Here is a 22,034-nt window from a genome sequence, read left to right as displayed (position 1 = left end):
AAATGAGACTAAATGTTTTAAAACTAGGCCCTTCTTGGCCATAAGACCTTAGTATAAAAGGCTTGGTGACAGTTGAGACCCTTGCCAAGGCATCTGAGTGGACAGAATAAGGACTGAAGGAACAGGGAGAATGAGATCTCCTTTAGTCATCCCTTGAGCCTGCTGCTCTCAGACACAAGACAAACCTACTTCTAATTTGGATAGGCACCCACAATATCCTCTCTGAGCCGTTCATATGGTCCCCCAGAACAGCACTCCAGTTATGGGGGAATAATGCTCACATAAACATGGGGAAACTTGCACGACCACTACTGCAATTGGTTGACTTGCTACTTGTCATGAGCAAAGACAGTGATGGATTTCACCAGACTTCCTGGAGGACTGTGACTGGAAAACAGCAAACAAAATTAACAGTGGGAGAGGTAGTAGGGGAGAAGAGAAGTGTAATACAACACAAAAGAATGATAAATCTTTGAATTTTACATCAGTTGTTTCGTAAACTTTAGAATAATCTGATAAACTGTGATGGGAAATGGTGATAAAATAAAATAAACTGTGACCTGTAAACAGTACACCCTCTTGATGAAAAATAACTAGGTGGAATTCAAAATGGAAATTGTATATTACAAATCTGCTAAAGTCCTTTGTATCAGTTGTTTATCATAGAATCACAGAAAAGCCACAAGGGACTTGCAGAGGTCAGATTCAGAGGTGCTTCTGTGACCAGGTAGAGAAGTTCAGGGTCAAATGTGTTAATCCCAAGCAACAAAATATACTTAAAATTTATTTTTAAATAAGACATAGAATAAACAAACAAAATGTCCAATCCTTCTCTTCCTAGAAATCCCCACATCTCTTTCTTGACATTCTAACAATCTACTCCTCCTTTAATATCCCTTGCCTTTTCATACCTCTGTTTCAAATGCAAACTCTTCAAACTTGGGACCACGCCTTTACATTTGTCAGCGACAGCAGTTTTGGGGAGCATTTGCCATAAAGAACTTGCCATTTCTTCATGACAGAAATTAAGGGTTAGATGTAGGTTTCAATCCAGGTGAGAATGCTTCTATTCCTCTTCCTATTAAGACATTTGTATCCTCATAGCAATATAGACATGTATAATAGATGGCTCAAGAATGAATACACAGATCATGATAATTTATCTAGCAGCATAAACTATAAGAAATACAAAGCACTTCTTTCTCTTCTGTAATCTCACTTCATTTCCCATTGTCTCCAAAAAATATTCAGACTCTCTGGGTGCATCTGAATGTGCGCTTTACTATGGAGTTGACTAATTAGCTCCGCAGTAAACCATCACCATCTACACGTATGCTTGTATTAGGGTGCAGTAAATTAAAAAGCTCTGCTGTAGGATAGTACTGTCCGGGACAAGTACTATCCACTACTCTATGGTGTCCACTACTCTATACTGTCCACTATTCTATGGTGGAGTAATTTATCCTGCCTCAACTCACATGTAGTCAATGACTGGGGCTGGCTGGGGCATGAGGGTGCTACTGTGTGGGGGCTGCCTGCTGGCTAACCCCACACTGTAGCACCCTCATGCCCCAGTCGTCCCCACCACCACCCAGCAACAGCACCCGGAGCCTGGGACTGACCCCGTAGCCCACTGCCAACCTGAGATTGCTCTGTCCTGGCTCCAACTGCTGTGGTCCCAGGCACACATGTATATGCTGTGCCCAGGAGCTGCTGACTCCAGTGCAAACTGCACCAGAGTTTATTGCTCCATGCTAATTGCACATGTAGATTTAACCTCTAGGACTAATTTGTTAAGGTTAATGAAGCAGACCTTTGTCTTCTTTAGGAAAAGGGCTTATCTTACAATACTTATTCACTGACTTATTTAAAATATTCATAATTAATAAAGGAATCATAAAAGAGGTTAAATGAACACCCTGAATGAAATCCTCACTGCCTGGAAGTAATGGTAAGTCTCTCCTGTTGGGATTTCACCTCCTTATGTATATATGCTTCTAGAAGGAGGGACTGGTATGCATGATCAAAAAGTAAAAAAATGTCATTAAGTCTCTTTATGAAAAGGACAGGTGTGCTGGTATGTTTGACTTTTTTCAGCTTGTGAAGTTCTGATGGCATCTTTATACATTAAGAGAGAATAAAGGGAAAAAAGAAACTACCAATCACAGAAATAATGTTACAAATTTCCACCTGAAATCTTACACAGAAGTGAGCTTTAGGCTACAATCATTGAAGCAGAAGTACCTTATTTTCAAACTGAACACAGTCACCATCATCCAACACCACTGTGTGGTGGGGTTCAATTTTTTGTTTGGCAGCATCAGGGCCTTTGAACAAAAACATATTTAAAAAGACAATGAACAGCATGATCAAAGTTATAAATTATGAATTTGTTATTCCTTTCTTTCCAAACATTCTGTGATAAAGGCTCCTATACATGTGCTCAGAGCTTGCTCCAATGCACTGGAAATCTAGTACGGAAATTGATGCGCACTGGAAACCTTCTGCATCGTGTGTATCAGTGTCCCAGTGCATCTCTGCTCTGAAAAAATGGTGGTGAGGCACTTTGAAATAAAACACGTTCAATGAGCTTTAGGTCAAAGCACCCCATTTCCATTTTTTCAGTGCAGGGATATGTAAGGATGCTGATACACATGACACATGGACGTTTTTAATTAGCACAGTTCGCTAACTAAAGTGCTGGTGCTGTGTCCCACAGCACATGTAAAAATGCTCTTAAGTTATTATACTCAATGTGCTTTTTACAAAAATTAACTTTTCCCTAATAGTTTTGCTCCTTTCACACATACACAAGTCCTCCTCACCAGATGAACAAATCCCATTTCTCTTATTCTCTCACGATTATCTCAAGACAACTGCAACTGATTAAGAATTAATTGAGAACGTTCCATTTGAGAATGGAGGCTTGATGGAAATTAACTTACGTGAAATACTAATAAGCAAGTGCCTGGTATAGGGGTTGCAAAGAGATCTATGAGGGTACAAAACTGCTAACCCTTTCTGGATAGATGCAAGGGGTCTTAACAAAGAGTCCCAAGACCTTTTTATGTTGTAACATGGGGTCCTGGTATAAAACTGCACAATTACAATACTTCTACAATAAAAGAAATGAAGAATTCAAAGACAATCCCTAAATTTGAGTAGTTGTACTCAAACTGTTCTGGAAACTATTCAGATAGGATTTTTATATTTTCAGAGAAGAAATCTGTCCTAAGGCCTTATGTCTCATGTTTCTTAACTAAAGTTTCTTAAGAGGGATCAAGGGGGTGCAGAGTGCCCTGTGTGAGCCTTCTTTTTTTACTGTTGGTCACAGACTAACAGGATGTGACTACGCATTTCTAGTTGATTCTGGGTGGAAGTATTGAAGAAGGGAGTCTTCAAGTTCTTTCCCTGTGTACCACTTAGGTCGCTATCCAGTTCAGAGTGTGAATAATTTAGGATACTACCACTCTGAGTGATGATATAGTAAAACATGATTTGTTATTTTTTCTGAGTGAAATTTCCAAGCACTTCAAAACTGAACAAATGAAACTGATAAATATTTTCCAGAAAAAAAACTGTTGTTTTTTAATTGGAATTCATGTGCAGCTTCTTTCAGGACTGTTTATATGATACAAAAGTACAAGACAATGGGAAAATGATCAGTGTTTATCATGCGTCAGATGAAAGTAGAGCACTAAACTTAGCCATACGTTACAGCTGAAAGGCCAGCTGTACAGATAGAGTGCTCATCTTGGTCCCTCTATGTGCCTTTTGTAAATGAATATTCAAGGGTAGGACAGGATGACAGGGTTGCTGGAATCAGTTTTTTCATTATGAAAGAACATTGATGCATTTAAAAACAATTAACTGCACTTAACAAAACAATACGATAATGTTTAAAAAGTGTCCCTATACTGCAACAATCAGCAGGGTTCTTTTAAGAATAACCTATTACACATCCTAAGTATTTTCTATTCTATTGTCCTTCCAGGGAATTCAAGCTTAGATAACGTCAGCACAAATTCTCCAAGAATCTGAGATTCTGACTTTTTATGGGATCATTTCTACTTCCTTAAAACATTTGTATTGGATGGACAGAGGTTATAATGTCATGGTCTGAAGAATTACTTCATATTAGGTATAGAATAGATCTAACCCATGTTTTTCTCCTGTTCTGGCAATTCTGTCTTCATGGTTGAATGGTAGGCCCTTGATCCAGTCTGCAACATTTTAGATTTATTTTCCAAAAAAAAGTATATATGAATGGTTTACACAGGAACCACAGAGCAGCAGTACAGAGGGCAATATCTATGTTCACAGGTAATTTCTCTGATATTTTATTAAATTACCTCATTTTCTTAATGCAAATGAAGTATGTCTCAAAGGACAAAATATTTTTAAATAGCTTTCAGTTATAAAACCAGCCAAATCAGATCAGAACTATTTTCCACTGCTAACCTTGGCCAGGAACACTAAGTGTAACAGTACAACTCAAAAAATTCCCACTAAAAAGAATTCAACTGCAAATATTGTTAGATTTGGCTTTCCAAGCCTTGTAAAAACACAGGAAAAGCTACCTGAAAAACCTGGTTCTAATTTAGTACCAGAGTAGTTTCATAAAATATCACTTTATCAGCTACTGTTTATTTATTCCCCAATGGATCTAGTTCTCTTTTAGTAGAGCTAAATAGGCTGTAATTCCTAGTATCCTGAGGCATATTGCCCAGGATAATAATAAAATAGGTCCTGTTCTTTTTTGGTTGCAAGGCCAGATCAAGGTTGTAAACTTTATGTAATCCCCCATAGAAAGGATAATTGTTGGGCAAGGGATGTAAAATGCCCTCTCTTCCCTCTCGGGTTATCCACCTGGCAGATCACATAGGACAGAGAAGCCTGTAAAGTGGCTACTATTCACCTTCTTGCACACATGGGTAGAAAAAAAAGAAAGGGGGAATCATTTACACCACCCCTACAGTTCAGTGCAGCTCAGCTTCTGCGCTAGGGGAGGTAACCTGGACTAGGTTAAGACTTGCACAGGTTACTTCTGCTGTTCTTTAAGTTGGGACCAGACTAGTATTATCAGTTGTTCTCTCGCTTTTGCTTTGTTCCCATGGTAACACATCTTTGTGTTGACCCTTACTCAATTTAGCCCCTGCTAAGCAGTTTATTCCATCAGTTGTGAGTATCTATCCTTTGTTAGATGGGAGATGGGGACAGGGAGTTACACCACCTGCATTTCTTGATTTGCTCAGCACCACCTATCATTTTGCTGTAAAGCCTGATATACATACACCATTAGGAATACCTTTCTTACAGACCAACCTTTCTCTGTCTGACCTCACTGTTCTCATGCACAAGGGATATATACCTAAGATGTTTAAAAGAGAAACTTGGGAACAAAATCCATAAACTGAGAGGTGTGACATTTGTCATGTGATTGGCCCCCTGAAAGGACGCTATGGCCATGCTGTGACTTACATGCATGGCTGCAGAGCACTTTAAAAGTGGTCTATTGTGAGATAAATTAACTCTCTTTTAATGAGGGATTAGATGAAGGTGCTCTGAAGTGGAGAACCTTAGGGAACTTCTGTTACCTAGGATGTGTTTGTCAGTGCAATCAGGGCTGGGCTGACTCAGCTCTGTCTGCCATGCTGGCTGCAGGAAGGGAGTGGAGAGAAGGGATGGGGTGGAGCTGTGGGCTGGGGTTTGCCTGACCTGAGATAGAGCAGGGGGACGGGATGGGTGGGGAGGGTGGATTGGAGCCCCACCACCATGCAGTGCTCCCCCAGTTCCATCCCCCTGCAGCTCAAGTCAGACAAACCCCGGCCTGCAGCTCCATTCCCCCCCCTTCCCTTCCCTTCCTGCAGACAGCACCGGAGCTGGGGCAGGGACCAGGGCTAGAGGAGGAAGGCTGAAGGCAGGCAGCTCTTCTTCTGGATTGGCTCCAAGTGGAGCTCGATCCCCTCCCACCCCAGCCCAACAAAAAAATGGTCACTCTAACTTATAGTACTTTATATGAAGCACCATGAGTTAGAGCAGGGACCTGTATGTCTATCAACACCCTGAGCACCAAGGGCTAAAACACTGATATTGGTTTTATGGCACATTATAATTTATCCAGTTCTACACAAGGAAGGTGAGAATGACCCTACTCCCTGCTTTGGCAGGCCTTGATCTCCAACTAATTAGCCTCTGATACTAATTATGTCTGCTACCCCTGATAATTTCTCTCAGCCTGTCCCCTCTGCTGTTTTCCTATGCTGTGCCTAGCTTCCTGTGATCAGGGACCTGATGAAGAATGTCTTGCACTCAGAAGCTTGTCTAACTTTATCCCAAATATATAGTTGTTCCAATAAAAGATATAACTCTAAGAAATCATTGCTTCATGCATTTTATCAGCACATCCCTTATCCTGCAGGTTGCTCTCCCAGCTTAGTCCCCCTGCCTCCGTGTGAAGTCCACCAGGGCTCTGTGGAGGCCTACACAGAGGAGACAGCAGGAATGGGGTCTAAATCCATTGGATGAAATTGTTAAATGGATCTAAAGAGGAATATTGAAAAATTAAGTATCATCTCTTAATTTGTTCTTGATGAGATTTTTGGTTAAAACAAGAGAGTATCAACAGTATCAATCATGGGGCTGAGAGGGTCGATAAATATCATCTAGTCCAAATCTTGATGCTTACAAGAGTATGGCTGACAACTGCACTAACAGATTACCATGTTTTGATATTTTTAGGTTTTTAAGACTAGCTTCTTAAATATTTTGGGGTCAGATCTTCCCTTATTTTGCTTAGACATTTTTGAGACTTTGAATTCTTTCCATGAACAACTTAAATAAAAGAGTCACCAACTTACCAACATACACATTGCCAGATATTGTGTAAATAAAGGATGTCCATCCTGAAATACAATTGAGGAATATTAAAGATTAGTTGAGACAGTTTTAATATGCTAGTAACTATACTGCACAGAATTATGCAAATATTGCATGTTCCATTCTTATGTAAATATACTAGGTTTTTCTTAATCATGTAAGTATGTTCTAGCTTAAAGAGACATCAGTGACTTAAATTAAGATTTCCATCTGAAAATGTTGTGCTTCCTATTTTTACAAGTAATTCCTAATATCACTATAATTGGAAACAGTTAGAGAAACATTTTTCTCTGTTATTGAATTCTGTGCATTTAACAATGCTCAGTGTGCGGTCAGCTTTGCAGCTTCTCCTGTATGATCTGTCAGTTATTTGTACAGACTTCTAGCACAGAAAGACAGGAGAAAAAAAATCTTAAAAAACCTCCCAAAATATATTCTTTTTCTGGGGCACTTCTTTAGCTCCCAGAGCCATAAAACCGAACAGTCCTAATGCTTGCGGATGCAACATAAACCTCATCCACAGGGATCACAGTGGTTATTTGTCTCTAACAAAAAGGGATGTTTTCCACATGTCCATCAGAATTCCACACCAGGACTCCTATTCTTTCAGTCCAAAGGAATCCTGCATATGATTTGTGCATTATCACTGATACACAGAGAAATTGCTATTCTCTGTAGGAAGAATCCCACAGTCCTGCATTCAAGAAATCCTGACTGGTTCTTTAGTCAAGTAGATCACTTTTTAACTTGCTATGGAACTCACAAAGTAGCCCATTTTGATCTGTTGCTTCATCTGACAATAAAGATTTTAACTCCATGTCCATCTCCCTTCAAGGTGATATTAGGTCTTCCAAAATTTCCTTCAAGTCCTCTGGGATTTTAAGCATTATATCCTCTCTCAAATCATTTCCAGTAGAGCACTTTTCTACCTCTGTTTTGCCTAAAGTTTTGAGAAAACATCACAAATTCCATGTAAATCTCCTTGGAGGAAAAGTACTCAAGTGTGCCATCTTTTCCTTTCATTAGAGACAGTTATCAATTTACTTTTCCTGGCTCTGAAATACCAGTACCAATATTCTATTTCTTTATTACTCTCCTTGCAGTAGTTCTCTTGCATTAACATCAGACTTTCTTGGTGTTATCTATTAGTAACATATTTTCCTTATTCATACTGACAGATTAACATTTGATTTGAATTTTTTCTTTGTGCAATTCTTTTAAAGAGCATGGGCCAAATCTTTAGCTGGTGCAGTTTCAATACTAGTTACCTAACTTATACCATCAAAAGACTAGACCTGCAATTTTTTTTCAAGGCATTCTTAGCTAGCTGTTTCTCTTCTGTAACATATAAAGCAGGTTTACCTCTATCAAATATTTTTCTTATTTCCTGATTCAAAGTCTGTCATTTGGCATAATATATCACTTTTGTCTTCTGCCGCATATTTTAATTTAGAAACCTTCTCCATTATTAACTGCACTTGTTTTATAGTCTCACTTTCACCACGTAAACCACAGTGGGATGTAATTAAATTTAAGAAAGCAGCTTTTGTTCTGTAACAGCCTATAGTCTATGCTGGGGGAAATAATTAAATTTAATAGAAGCTGTAGTTTCTCATTTGAGATGTGGAGCACTACAGCAGAGATTATAATAGGTCCTATTTATGCACATACGTAGTAACCTCCAAAATGCAGTAATATGTAGGAGTTTCTGAGCCATTAGTGGGAATTAAAAAGGTTTATATTTTAATGTACTGGTCTGATTTGTAGCTGATGTCTGCTATATTGTCCTATATTCTACTATCTGTATTGCAACCAAGTTAACACTGCTCTTAAAACTTTAAACGTTGTAATTTTAAACTATTTCTGTGTGTTCACATTTAAAACAGACTTGTAGCAACAACTTTACAAACGACACTTAAATTCCATCACTTCCACTAAGCAAACAAACAAAGGGATTCATTTTCTAAGCCACCATTGTGTCCGATGCAGGTCTTATAACACCACTCTTTCCTCCATGAACATTGCATAAAAGGCAGTCTGGTACATTGTTTAATATGCCCAATGGAATGCTGGAAGATGAAAGCTTTATTCCTAGCTCTTTCACTGACCTAGTGCATGATCCTGGGAGGTAAACTGCTTTGCTTTTTTGTGCCTTCCATCTCCCTATTTGCTAAATGTATAGTGATAATTCACTTTCTGAAGTGTAATCTGAAAGTGATACATAACAGTTACTTCTGGGTATGTCCACACTACCTATTTGGTGATGTAAGGCATTTGCTCTTGGGTACACTCCACCAACCATTCCCACTCCCATATGCTAGTCTCAAAAATGAAGTGGTGAAGCAACATCTGCAGCTGCTCTCAAGTATACCAGAGAGAGAGACAGTGCACGTGAATGGAAATGGGGAAATAAAGTAGATGTACCCCCTGGATAGTTCTTACCTAGGTTGGAACCTTAGCCTAGCAGGAAAAGAAACCATTGTTTCAAAGCACACACCCTTTGGGATTTTCCCTGTTATTTCCAAAGTGGAACAAAAAGGTTTTAATAGTACTTTTATGTCTCCTACTTCAGGAATAGCTGTAAACATCTATATACTCCCCACTACCTGGGCTTGAGTCTCAGGCCCGCTTCTGCATCATTACACCAGAAAAATATAGCTTATTCACTTCTAAAAGAGGGTCACCAGCTTTCTCCCTAAACCAAAAGCTTTAGAAAGACATCTTAATCAGAATCTGGAGGTCTTTGGAGATAACACAACACTTAGATTGTACTAACCTAATTATTTTGTTTCATTTACTGATGTTTTCTATCCTTCTGTTATGCTTGTAACCGATCTGCTAACACAGAGACAGGCAAAGTCCAGCACATGGGCCAAATCCGGTCAGCAGCGGACTCTATTTCCCAGCTGCCCCTGCACATGGCTGAGGCCCGGAGACCTCAGCCACACCTGCTCTGTGAAAGCTTAATTAAGGCTGGGGTTGCCATGGAGGCCAGCCTCAGCCGCACTGGCAGGGCATGAAGCAGGCCGGAGCAGGAGGCTGCTCCAGAGCTGCTGGGATCTTGCGATGCAGGCAGCTTGCTCCAGAGCCAGGCAGAACTGCGATTTGCAGCCTGCATGCTCTGGGCAGGGGCGCACAGGTAGGGGATTGTGACTCTGCCCCAGGTCCTTGCAGCGGTGAAGCCCTGTCTGGAGCAGAGGCAGAGTTGTGGGGGAGAGACAGGTCCCAGCCTCCTTCCCTGATCCACTGGTGGGGCAGCTAGCAGCAAAGTATTGCTGGAACCTGAAGCCTGCCCCTCCCCTGCAGCTCTTTCCAAGCTCCCTACTCCCACTTGGGGAGTCAGGGCCTGGAGTTCCCTGCTGCTAGGGCAGCAGGCAACTCCCGGGGGCAGGGAGCAGTCTCCGCTCACAACCAGGAGACAGCTCCCTGCTAGCTCCTAGGCTAGCACCCGGGGGGAACCTAGAGCTCTCCCTGGCTGCTGCAAGACACTGGTGCAGTGCTGGAGGCAGTGGCAGCAGACTGCTTCCAGAAGAAGCAAATCTGCTCCCAAAAGGGCACACATGTAGATTACTTTGGAGTAAACTCCCGTGGTGGGGTTTACACAAATTACTCTGGAGTAAACCCATCCAGCAGCATCTGCACATGTAGACACGTGCAAATGGAATAAATTCTTAAGCCAACAACTGGAATGTGACATTTTCTAAATGACACTAGCATGGGAAACAGGCCTGCTATGCAATTCCTTATATGTATTCATCTTCCAATCCAGCAGTAATAAGAGTAGAAATAAAGAAAAATTAAATTATCTTGTAGAGAAGACTCAGTATAATAGGGAAATGTACTTAAGCATGGCAAAAGCTTTTCAGGGATGCAGTTATACAACAGTTTATAATAGAGTTTGGATGATATTCCCTATCATGTTAGCACCCCTTGAACTTCCTAATATCTTGAATTATGCTATGTCTGCAATGTCCATGAAACTTTTGTTATATAAACTAAAAGGCTATTTCTGATTCTCTGGTTATTTTAAATTATTGAACATTTTTCAGTCTTTTTTTCTGCATGCTTTCCAAATCCCTAATTCTTTCCTTCATGAATCCTCTTCTGATTCTTCATTATCACCAGCCAAACTTCTATCTCCTTCTTCAAGTCCCATATTTTTAAATGATAGAACATGCATACTTTGGAAAACCCTTATGACCCTCTCCGAGTAACAGCCCAAGCTAACTCCCACATTGTGATCTGACTCCTAACTAGCACTGCCAAAAAGCATGGCTCTCAACTACTGAATACATCCATCCACCCATTCTCTTCTCCATAATATATTTGCCCCAGGTCTAAATCCACTTCCTTTCTGCTTACTCTGCTAATCAGTTTTAGATGCTACACTCCTTCTCCAAGCAAATGTCTTCAGGCACTATTGTTGTTGGCACACCATTTCTGGCTAAGTTTCTGCAGAATGTACGAAGAACATTCATTCAGTTTTGTACTCTGCAGATGGTAATGCATTATTAAACAGTGCCACTCTCTCTCAAGTTTTATTCTTAGAAAGACATTTCAAGTTAAAACATAATTTTCCAATTTCCTTACCTACGTCATATACATCACCTTAAAATACAGAAAGCAAAAGATCTCAATGAAGATCATTTAATTGGTACTGCTTAATCTGCATTTTCTCTCATGTTGGGAATTGAATGTAGAGTAGTCCCTTTCATGTTTGCTTGTACTTATTTTTGAGTAATTTACAATTTCAGATTTCCACAAATTAACTTAATGCCATCACATTTCGGTTGCAAACCATGACAAAAAAAGTTTGCATAAGAAAATGGTATCCCCCAGAATTAAAAAAAAATGTCATGATGATATTTAGATTTTGTAAATACTCTGGTTTTAGATTTTTACAGTACTGATTTTTACAAAACCTCCTATTTTGGACCTACTTTGTCCTGTTAGCATTCATTTATTAATTAGTAATTACATCTCCTGTTGTATTTTCAAATCATAGCATAAACCCTGTTGTTCACAACAGCCTTGTGAAGCATGTAACAAACTGAGGTTTGATCTAATGGAAGTGTTTCCCTGACTTCAACAGGTAACAGATCAGGCCCACTAACCCAGTTCCTATGGGTAGGAGTATAGAACAGAAGTCAGGGTCCCTGCCTTCCCAGGTGGCAACTATCTTATTGAGTCATACTCCCTCTGAATGCTTTCCTTCTGGTTCCACATACCTTCCACTCTTGGCTATTCAGTGTGCAACCTTCAACAGACTGGATGTAGGATATACCTGACAATGGCTAACTTATAGCCTGGTAATTAAGATACTTTTCTGGGAATTTGGCCTAATAAATCATCTCAAAATATGTATGAAGTGCGTATGCACATGTGTTTAGGTAACCATGTCAAGCATTAAGGCTTGTACTGTGTTCAGGGGGTCACATGTCCACTGGGCAAAGAGGGGCCTAAAACCTGGGTCTTCTACTTCCTGGGCAAGTGCCCTGGATGCTAGGCTACTAGTGCAAAACTATAAGGGCCCTCCACCTTCTCCTTTTCTTGCAGGTTTCATGTAGTTATACACCTTTCCAAGATCTGAAATCTGCATGAGTGATATGTTGACAACATATGGGTCGCAGACTTGATCCAGCCCATGGAGCCAGTGGACATGTCCCACAGAGTAGGAGGGCTTTTCCTGTGCTTGCACCAGCAAGGAGCTGTGTTAAAGGCAGATGGCTTCCAGCTGTGCTGGCACCACTGCTCCATCTCCCCACCCTCCCAGCACTAGTGCAACATCAGCAGTGGGGGGGCTTTGCCTGTGCCTGCTCCACAGCCAGGCAACTGGGAGTTGCACTTGCACCGCTGCCACTTCTCCCAGCCCCCTGCTTCCTGTCTGTGGTACAGGTGCAGTGTCCAACCTGTGGGGAGTTGTGTTGGGGCTAGGCATCTGCAAACTATCTGCACTGCAGCTGCTTCCCTCCTCCCCTCCCCAAGCTGTAGTGTCGGTACAACTTCCAATTGGACGGGGCCCAGGTGGCTTCCCATTCTGCCCAGCTGTGGTGAGGTAGGGGTGGGGGAGCAGGGAGAAACAGTGGCAGTGCCAACACAGTTTACAGATACTTGGTCCTAGCACAGCTTTCCACCAGCTGAAGGTTTTGCCCAATCCATGCCGCATCTGAAAACAAAGGGGCTAGGAGAAGCAGCAGCAGTGCTACCTGGCCCCAGCATGGATGCAGGGAAAGCCCCAAACTGCTGATACCCTGCCGGTGGCTTGAAAAAACTTGCCACCCTTAGCACGTGGCCCAAAATACGAATTATGCACCCATACATCAATTTATGTGTCTAAAGGTAGAGTTGGATTTGTGCTCAAACAGACAGAAAAAACATTATACTTTATAATACGTCTCATTGATCCATAGCAACAGCTCCCCCTCCTCTTCTGAAGCTGCTCCAAGTTTGTATTTGTCCATTCCCATAGCTATCAAAGCATCAAGCATGCCAGCTATGTTACAAAAACTATAAGGCAACAAGACTAAAGGCTCAGTTAAAAAGCAAAAAAGGTTTCTGTTAAGTTACAATATATTAAAAGATGAACACAAGACCTTTTTTAGGGCACTATCAAAACTTTCCAGTAAAAGAATAATAGTATCATCTCGAATAGGCAAAGAAATTTCAAAGAAAATGAATGCAGCAGCCAAAACCTATAAGCTGCTTCATTTTCAGGTTGTCTTTCTTGGGATGAGACATGGTACTAAGGCACAACTGATTCCCCCTGCCCTTCCATTCACAATATTTTATTTAGTATCATCAGTATGGTAACACGCAGAGAAACAAGCAGGACAAGGTGGTGGTTTTCAGTTTACTAAGACATATATGTACAGATGTGTTCGCTGTGAAATAGCCATGTTGTTGTGACATGTAACTCCATTTATAAAATAGTTGAAGCAACTTGCTTTATAGCTGGTTGAATATGGCTTTATTATGTTCACTTATTGGACATGTTAGCAGCTCTAGTTCAGTTATATACTTAACCATATACTTGAGTGGGAACATGGTATTAGCAGGTCCTTAACTGATTTGCTAAATCGGAGTCCACATGCCCTACCTATAGAGATCACTGCATAGTTGGGGAGCCCATTCTCCTCCCATACCTGGCCCGCCCTAACCATACCGCCCCAAGCATGCCCCCATACTGAGGCTACCCACAGCTGTCTTTCTAGTAGTACAAAACATCTTCCCAGAGGCCAATGTCTGGCCCATTGACTGCAGCTAAGTGAATATAGCCCTTAATGTTTGACATGTTTACATAAACGCATATGCATGCCTTCTTCGTGCCAGATGTATTTTGAGATGACACATTAGGCCATACTTGTCACATTTATTATTCTTATAGTGAGCAAGTATATCAGTGATAAATGCATGAGAAGGAAGCACATCCTCCTGCGTGTGCTGAATTCTCCTAAATCCAAAGATTCTCTCCTTTTTCCTGCCCTCTAATGTGGAGACAGCTGATGGCTATAGTGTATTGCTTTCCTGAAAGGAAAATCAGTTTGTTATGCAAAGGGTTGAAAACAGTAATAGCAATGAGCAACACTGAATTCTTCTTTATCAAGTTAATAGGCAATAAAATGTGTTGCAAATGTGAAGCAATGTTGTAAGGCTGGAAATTTTACTAAGTCTGAGCCCAATCCTGCCAATGTTTACTCATGTAAAAAGGCAGTGGGATTATGCTTGAGAATCAGATTTACCAAATAAGTGAAGGCTAGAGAATCAGGCCCTAGATTCTTTACAAGTGAGGTAGTAATGCAATGCTTGAAATATTACTGACTTGTTTCAGCTGCTCTTGTGAAAGTACTGGACAAAAACATCTGTTTTCTGTAAGAATGAAGTGACCAGCTGCTTAACTCTTAGAGGCATCTAGGTTGAAGGAATCACCCAAACTATAAAAATATTGTAACGAGATGTAAATATCTTACTAGCTACTGTAGGGTGTGATAAACATACATGAAAATCTCATAATGTTACACTGTCTTCATGCTTGTTTATGGTACATTTGTGGGAGAAACCCTCAGAGTAGTATTGCATTTGCCATTCAAATACACAATGTTAAATACAGATAGTCTAGTCCAGTGCTTCCCAAACTTTTCTTCAGCATGACCCTATTTATGGCCCCATTTCCTCATCATGACCCATTTCCTCAGCAAGGCCCCTCACACGCAACCCACAACCTCCCACCCTCATGACCCTATCTGCTGATGTGCAACCCCATTTGGGGTTGGGAACCACAGTTTAGGAACCACTGCTTTAGTCATTAACACATCTGCTAAGTCTAGATTAAACATGCCTGAAAGGGCATATCTACACAGGCCCTTGACTGTGCAGTTGGTACTGCACAGTCATTTAGCACATTAGCAAATACTAAATGACTGAGCGATACCTCTGGGAACTGTGCAGTGCTGGTGATGCACGGGTCATTTTTGACCCTACTGTGCAGTAAAAACAAGCTGCTGTGCAGTAACTCGTTGCTTCTGCACAGAAGTGGTGTCACCAATGAGATGTTGCCACAGTGATGTGCTATATCACGGTAGTTCCTTGCTACAGCAACGCAGTGTCTCATGTAGACACGCCCAAAGGGAACAATGAAAGAAAAAAGTTTCAATTTTCCCTGCCAACACAATTCTCTCCCTCCCTCCTCCCTCCACCCCACATACAGCAAGTTGTCTGGCCCTAACTGTATTCCACCATTTATCTAAACAGTCCTCCACCATCAAATTAGTGAAATGTTTGATTTGTAAAGGATTCTGCAAAATTCTATCATCCAAAACTATACACAACACATTTACTTTAGATTTTTTGTTGTTTCATTAATTCTCTTTGCTTTTTGCCAGCTAAAATGAATTTAGTGCTGAACCTGTTTGATGACTGACTAAAGACCATTGAAGGAAAAAGTGGTTCATTCTCTGAGGTAAAGGATAGGTTGCTGAACCACATATCAACTGGTACTGACATTCTTGAAGACTGAAGGCTTATTTATCTTAAGAGAGGACAAATTACAGGCAAATCCTCTGGCAATTCTGTCACCAGCTTCTCTCAACATTGACCTGGTAAAGATCATTTCAAGGGTGGCAGTCCTCTACTGCCCACTTACTAATAAACTTCTAACAGTCCATACTGACAGCTGCAAGGAGAATAATGCACTGACAATGATGTTGTTAATCCTATTCTGAGAGCATCAAATCTTTTCCTACAAACCATGTGTCAGCTGTGCATGGTAATCATTTCTAGTTCACCAAGCCAGTCTCTAACCTCTCTTCTCCCCAATCTCACAGAATCACAGCAAGCAAACTAATTTTACAGTTCTCATGTATTAATGTTTTTCAAGGATGAGAATTTGGCCTGGTGACATAGAATAATAATTTAGACACAAGATGAGATGTTCTTCCCTTGTACACATGGAAGCAATTCCCATTGATAAGGGCTCTGACCCTCTATTTGGGGGCAGAATTTGTTCAAGAGCAACTGACTTGTTGAGATAAGTTGAGTTATGGATTTCTTGCTGTACAAAACTTTCCTGGCAGATGAACTTTTTGTCCCACAATGGTCCACTACTGGGGAAACTCATACCCAAACCATTAGAAGAAAACCAACTGAAGGAAATTTCCTTTCCTGCCTGGAAAGGGAAAGCATTCCTACCTTTGGGAACTGGCTGTGTATGCTTGGCTCCCTTGTCCAACTTTAAGTCCAGATACAGGGTTGGTGTACAAGTATATACTTTAGACTAGGAAAGAAGTAGGGGAAAAAATGTCATTTCTAGAACACAGAATGTACCTTTATGTTGTACAGTGATTTTCAGCTAGGACAAAACATCACTAACCAAGATACTAAATTATCATTTTTATGAGAGAGGAAAAACATTAAGTTGTATAAAATGTATATTATTTGAGGATTACCTGGGAGAAATTCTCCCAGGTTTGTTCTCCTGATAGAGAAACTTACCCAGAACCACATGCATACACATTCAAATGCTGAGGCCCCGAAGAGTGAACAGTTTGTAGTGCTTACACTATGTTTATGGGGAGGTGGCTGTGCACACATCTTAGTGTGCTCTACAGGCTTCCTTAGTCTGCCTGGAGACAGAGGGCAGCAATGCATAGGGCAGCTTTGACTGGCCCATGAGCAGCCTGTATTTCCCTACAGCACAATGTGGGCATTGTGAAGGGGGTATGTTTTACTTCTTGCTTGAGCAGCAGAGTTCAGTGAGTGACACTGCCTCCCTGTGGAGAGAGTAGGATGCTGATGAACTATCTTTTCTTTTGAGAAAAGCCATGGTATGCATAGGCACTTACTCTCTCAGGAGAAATTCTCCAGGGAGTGATTTAATCCTGGTTGTTCCCAGGTTACTTTTCTCCTGGAATGGCCATTTTTACCTCAGGAGAAAAAGCCTGAACTTCTGTGTACTTGTGGTTTTTCTGGGGAGAAATGCAACTCTCCAAAGTGAAATTAAATGCCTTATGAGGTCTTAGATAATAAATACATCACAGATAAATATAGAGATAAAAAAATATAGACAGAACTACAAATTCTGCTGAGATCTGAAATGCTCGAAGGTCTCAATGAAGTAATGAGACACAGGCAGGCTGCTCCACATAATTAGATTGGCAGAGGAGATGGTGCTGACTCCAGAAGGGATCAGACTGTGCAGAGAGACAGAGATTGGGTGTTAACTGTATAGCAGGAAAAAGTACTAGTACAGAGAAGTTAAAATCTTGGGAAAGGCTTGAAAAAGTTTTTTTCAAATTTTGGAACTGGATCCAGTTGCATAGCAGTAAAGGTATGTGAGGATGCAAGATTTTCTTTGTATGGGAATAGCAGCAAGCAATAGCTCTGTAAACTCTGCTTCTTGCCCCATTTTACTGAAGTGAGTAGCTACTCAAGATTAAGTGTTTGGTGAAGATGTCTATGGAAAATGAGTCCTGACAATGTTATATGAAAGCATAGTGGCAGCAGTACAAACATGTAAGATGGAGGAGGAAACAATGAAAAGTTCAGAGCAAAAGTCAATGTCAAGGTTGCAAAGAGAAAAACTAAGTGGAAAATCTGAGGAGAAGGAATAGTTTCTTCATTAACCTTTAAAACATTCCCTACACTTGCATGTTTCATCAAAATGGTTATTCCTTCAGACACAGATACCCTTTGTTTGTGGAAACCATCCATCCCATCAGATAAAAGACACTTTGTGAAAAGTAACTTCTCCTCCTTCTGCATGATAATTGCAGCATATTTTTAAAGGCATTTGCATGTTCATATTCTTCAGGATAACCAAGAGGCTGGCTAAGCAGTAGGCTTGTGAGAATAGGCAGCTATTCGATTCGGTTTTGGATCCGGCCGTTTCGGATGCCAGCAATCCAATCTGGAGCTCTGGATCGGTTTCCCACTTTGATTCGGCTGAAGCAGCTCTGAAGCTTCAGAGCCTCTTCAGAGATCCGGCCATAGCGTATAATGGGGAATCAATGAAATAGCTATATCTTTGTTGTTTTTTGTCTGATTTAGATGAAACTTGCAGGGGTGGTAGCCTCTGCTGAAAGCCTGCCAACTTTCAAGAAGACAGGTACAGGGGTTTGGGAGGAACTGCACCCCAAATTCTTGAAAATTAGCGGAAAGCCTAAAGAAGCCAGTGCTTCAATCCGGACATGCTGCTTTGGCGTCCGAAGCATCTGAATCTTTTCCGGATCCAAAGCATGGTCTGAAGCCTTGCACAGCCCTCCTAAGCAGAGCAGAAATTCTGGGCATGTGTTGCTGGGCGAGACATGAATAACTTTTAGTTGACTTGGGTTTTCAGATAATCAGGTAAGCTGGATAAATACAGTTACCAATTACATCATTCTGAAGAAAATCAAAAAAAATTTAAAACAACTCAGTGTTTTAAACCCTCTACATTTCCCACAAAATACTACATTTACCCACTAGAAACTTCAGGATCACAGAAGTAAACCCCCTTCTTAGCCGCCAGTTATCTGGCAGTCTTGCCAGTGTTCTAAAGGTTACATCCTATTGCTTTGTACAAAAACATTCCTTGTGAAAATCAGTAAAAGTGATGACATTTCACCCATGTAATAGACATTACTAGAGCAGAAGTAATACTAGAAATAGCGCAATAATAAAATATTTTTTCTCTCTAAGGGGTGTATATTCGGCCTACCCTTTTTTGGAAATCTTTCTAGTTAAAAGACACATCCCAACTTTCATGAGAAAAGCTGCCCCCCACCCCATCACTCTCAATAGTTTACATGTCAAGCCATTAAGTCCTCTAAAATGCACAGCACTTCTTCAAAGGAGGAAAGTAAAGACATTATCTTGGAACTTGCAATGGTCTTATATCACTTCACCAGTTTCTCCTAAATTTATCAAAATAATTGGCCAAATACACACAGTTATATACTAGCCACATTATATTAGCCACAATAAAGAATCATAGCATTATAAAGTTATTCATTTGGAATAAATGTGGTTAAAAATGTCTGTAAGTATCAAGAAAAATGTCTATGCCAAGATGCTGACAACCATTTTCTTTCAACTTTTCTGTCACCTCTAAGGAGCACTGCTGGATTTAATCTCCTTGAAGTCTAGGAAATTTTTTCCCATCACATTTAAAAATTTAGAGCTTATTTCCAGATCCACTTACTTCTGAGTTAATGGCCTTTTGCAAAAGTCCTATTGGATTTAATAGACAAGAACAAATCTAAACACAACAGAACGCACCATGAGAGGGCTTTTGAAGCATCCTGTTGAATTTAATAAAAATGATACCTCTGCTTCAGAACTTTACAGAAGAGTTTAAAAGCTATAAACATGATCATTCCCTAGGCAAGGATTTCTTAGGGTGATATCTTTTATTGATATTGAACCAGAATGAATTCTTACAGAAAACAACATAATGGACAGAAACATACATTGGGAGCATAAGGAGCACATTTCTCACAGAACATCCACTCCCCCTCTGACCTCGCTTCACTACAATAAAAGATATCACCCTAAAAAATCCTTGCTTCTCACATAATTTTGGGATTATCATGGCTACATTACTCTTAAATATCTAGGGAATGACATTGTAATGTAAGTTGTTCTAAAGGTCTCCAGGAAAATTCTATATAACTCTACTAGTTCTTTGTACATTATATTCTATATGACATTTTCATAATGCTTCTAACTGTCATGAGTAGTCCTACAGACCTTAATGGGCATTACAAAAAGTTATTGAGTTCAAACACAAACATGAAGAGCTGGGTTACATGGTTAGAGTTGATTTTAATCAGCTGGCCAATGCAGACTAGGGTAAATTGTGGTGTTCAGCATCATTGGCTGCTTGAAGATGTTAAAACAAACAAGCAAAAAAACGCATTTTACCAGAAGGAGCAGCGCATTAATTCGACCCAGCTCTGCAGCATCTGTATAGATCAGGCACTTCAGCATGGCTTTTTGGTGTTTTAGCTAAAGCCGATTCAACCAGCATTTAGATAAAAGCATTTAAAAAAACCCACTAAAGCACCTGATCTTTACAAACTTGGGTGAGCCACGCCAAGTAAGGTGCTGCCTCTTTTGGGCATGTGCAGGGCTCAGCATGGAAATGTGCTGAGTTTAAAGTAAAACACTGTTTTGCTTTGTGGGGCTTTTTTAACATCTGCAGGTAGCTGTTATGGATATGCTGTGTAAACAAATTATGATCAATACTGAATGTGACTTTCCAGTATGCACTACACTACAACACAATTTAATGTTTCACATTCATATCTATCCATAAATCAAGTTTCAAAAAATATGGACATATCCAAAGTGACCATCTTGGCAATGACTGCTACAGTTGTTAGTAGATGTTTACAAGATTTTATTCTTGGGACAAGGACTGAGTTTTATGCTATTTGGCCAGGACAGGGTACAGTATGAGGAATCTATGAATAAACAATGATAATAAAATCCAAAGGCAGGGTGCAGTATTTTGTTTTAAAACTGTTCTGCTATGGATCATCTAGGTCACTCTGCATGACAACAGTGTTGATTTTTATAAAATATTCTTTATAGCTACTGCAGTGACCTTTGCACTCAGAACACAGTACAAAATCGTGCACTTTATTTTTGTAGAGATTGCCTATTACAGTCAGACATAACAGACCATTTGCTTACATGAATAATATTTACACACTGTTCATATTAGGACAAAATAAACTAAGTTTATAATTAATAGGAACAATGTCCTCTAAAGTTATTGGTAGCAGATTTAATTCCACAAGCATGCAACAAACAGATCCAAAGTATTCCACTGTTGTTCAGTAAATTTTATTATACGGCTCATTTTTTGAAACAAATTCACAGTCCTGCCTTAATTGTTATATTTTTTTAAAAATAGACCTCTTAAGCCTTAACGTAGACATCAACAAGGCATAAAATAATATGTAAGTGCTTTGTTAAATCCATGAAAAATTTAGTACAAAAATAATTTAATGTTATTTTCATACTTTTAAAGTCAAAACTAATATTTGCTATAAGTATCTGGCCTTTGAACTGGACAGAGGTCCATCCTTAATGATAGAATCAGAAATAATAACTGGAGTTTTGGAGAAGGACATTGTAAAATGAATAGGAATGGGGAAAGAAACCCACCAATGATTTGTATTTTATCGGAAGATTAAGAAATAAATCTGTGTATATTTCATACATATATACATACATACATATATGCCACACTTTTCAAGTTTTTAAAAAAGAGCACAAAAATGGACGTCAGGAAAAAGTTGACAGGAGCCAAACTGAACAATATGTTTATAGCATAGAAATGATGATGCATGTGTCATTTGATCAGAACAGAGCAGATTTCTGCAGGGATCAGCGATCTGCAGTCCACAGGGTAGATCCAGCCCACAAAAAGCCTGAATTGGGCCTGTGGCAGTTCAGGGAATCAGCAGTATGCTGCAACCACAACAGCAGAAGGACCTCGGGGCCCTAGCACCTGCCTCTTTCTATCTATTCCCCTCTCAGCATCTGCTGATTAGCATGGGGCGCAGGGCTGTGGCCCACGGTGGAGACCAGTTTGCAAGCAGCAGCCAGTCCCTGGGTTACTGGATGGAAATTGATTATTAGGTAGCATATATTTTCTAAATGTAATATTGTAT

General features: G+C 40.2%; 1 protein-coding gene across 2 annotated transcripts in view; it reads right to left on the bottom strand.

Annotated features, from left to right (window-relative positions):
- PIR (pirin) overlaps positions 1-22,034 on the bottom strand; it is a 93,017-nt gene that overhangs the window by 11,831 nt on the left and 59,152 nt on the right. For both annotated transcript variants that reach the window (XM_019529287.1, XM_019529286.1), the window contains exons 6-8: positions 16,564-16,648; positions 6,861-6,905; positions 2,245-2,327 (exon numbers count right to left, since the gene is read on the bottom strand). In XM_019529287.1, the coding sequence (XP_019384832.1) occupies positions 2,245-2,327; positions 6,861-6,905; positions 16,564-16,648 (213 nt within the window). The remainder of the gene's footprint in view (positions 1-2,244; positions 2,328-6,860; positions 6,906-16,563; positions 16,649-22,034) is intronic.

This window comes from Crocodylus porosus, unplaced genomic scaffold, assembly GCF_001723895.1.
Source record: "Crocodylus porosus isolate Cpor-Errol unplaced genomic scaffold, CroPor_comp1, whole genome shotgun sequence".
Classification (NCBI taxonomy): domain Eukaryota; kingdom Metazoa; phylum Chordata; order Crocodylia; family Crocodylidae; genus Crocodylus; species Crocodylus porosus.
The sequence above is the reverse complement of the archived record's forward strand: the minus strand, read 5'-3'. Positions and strand labels throughout refer to the sequence as shown.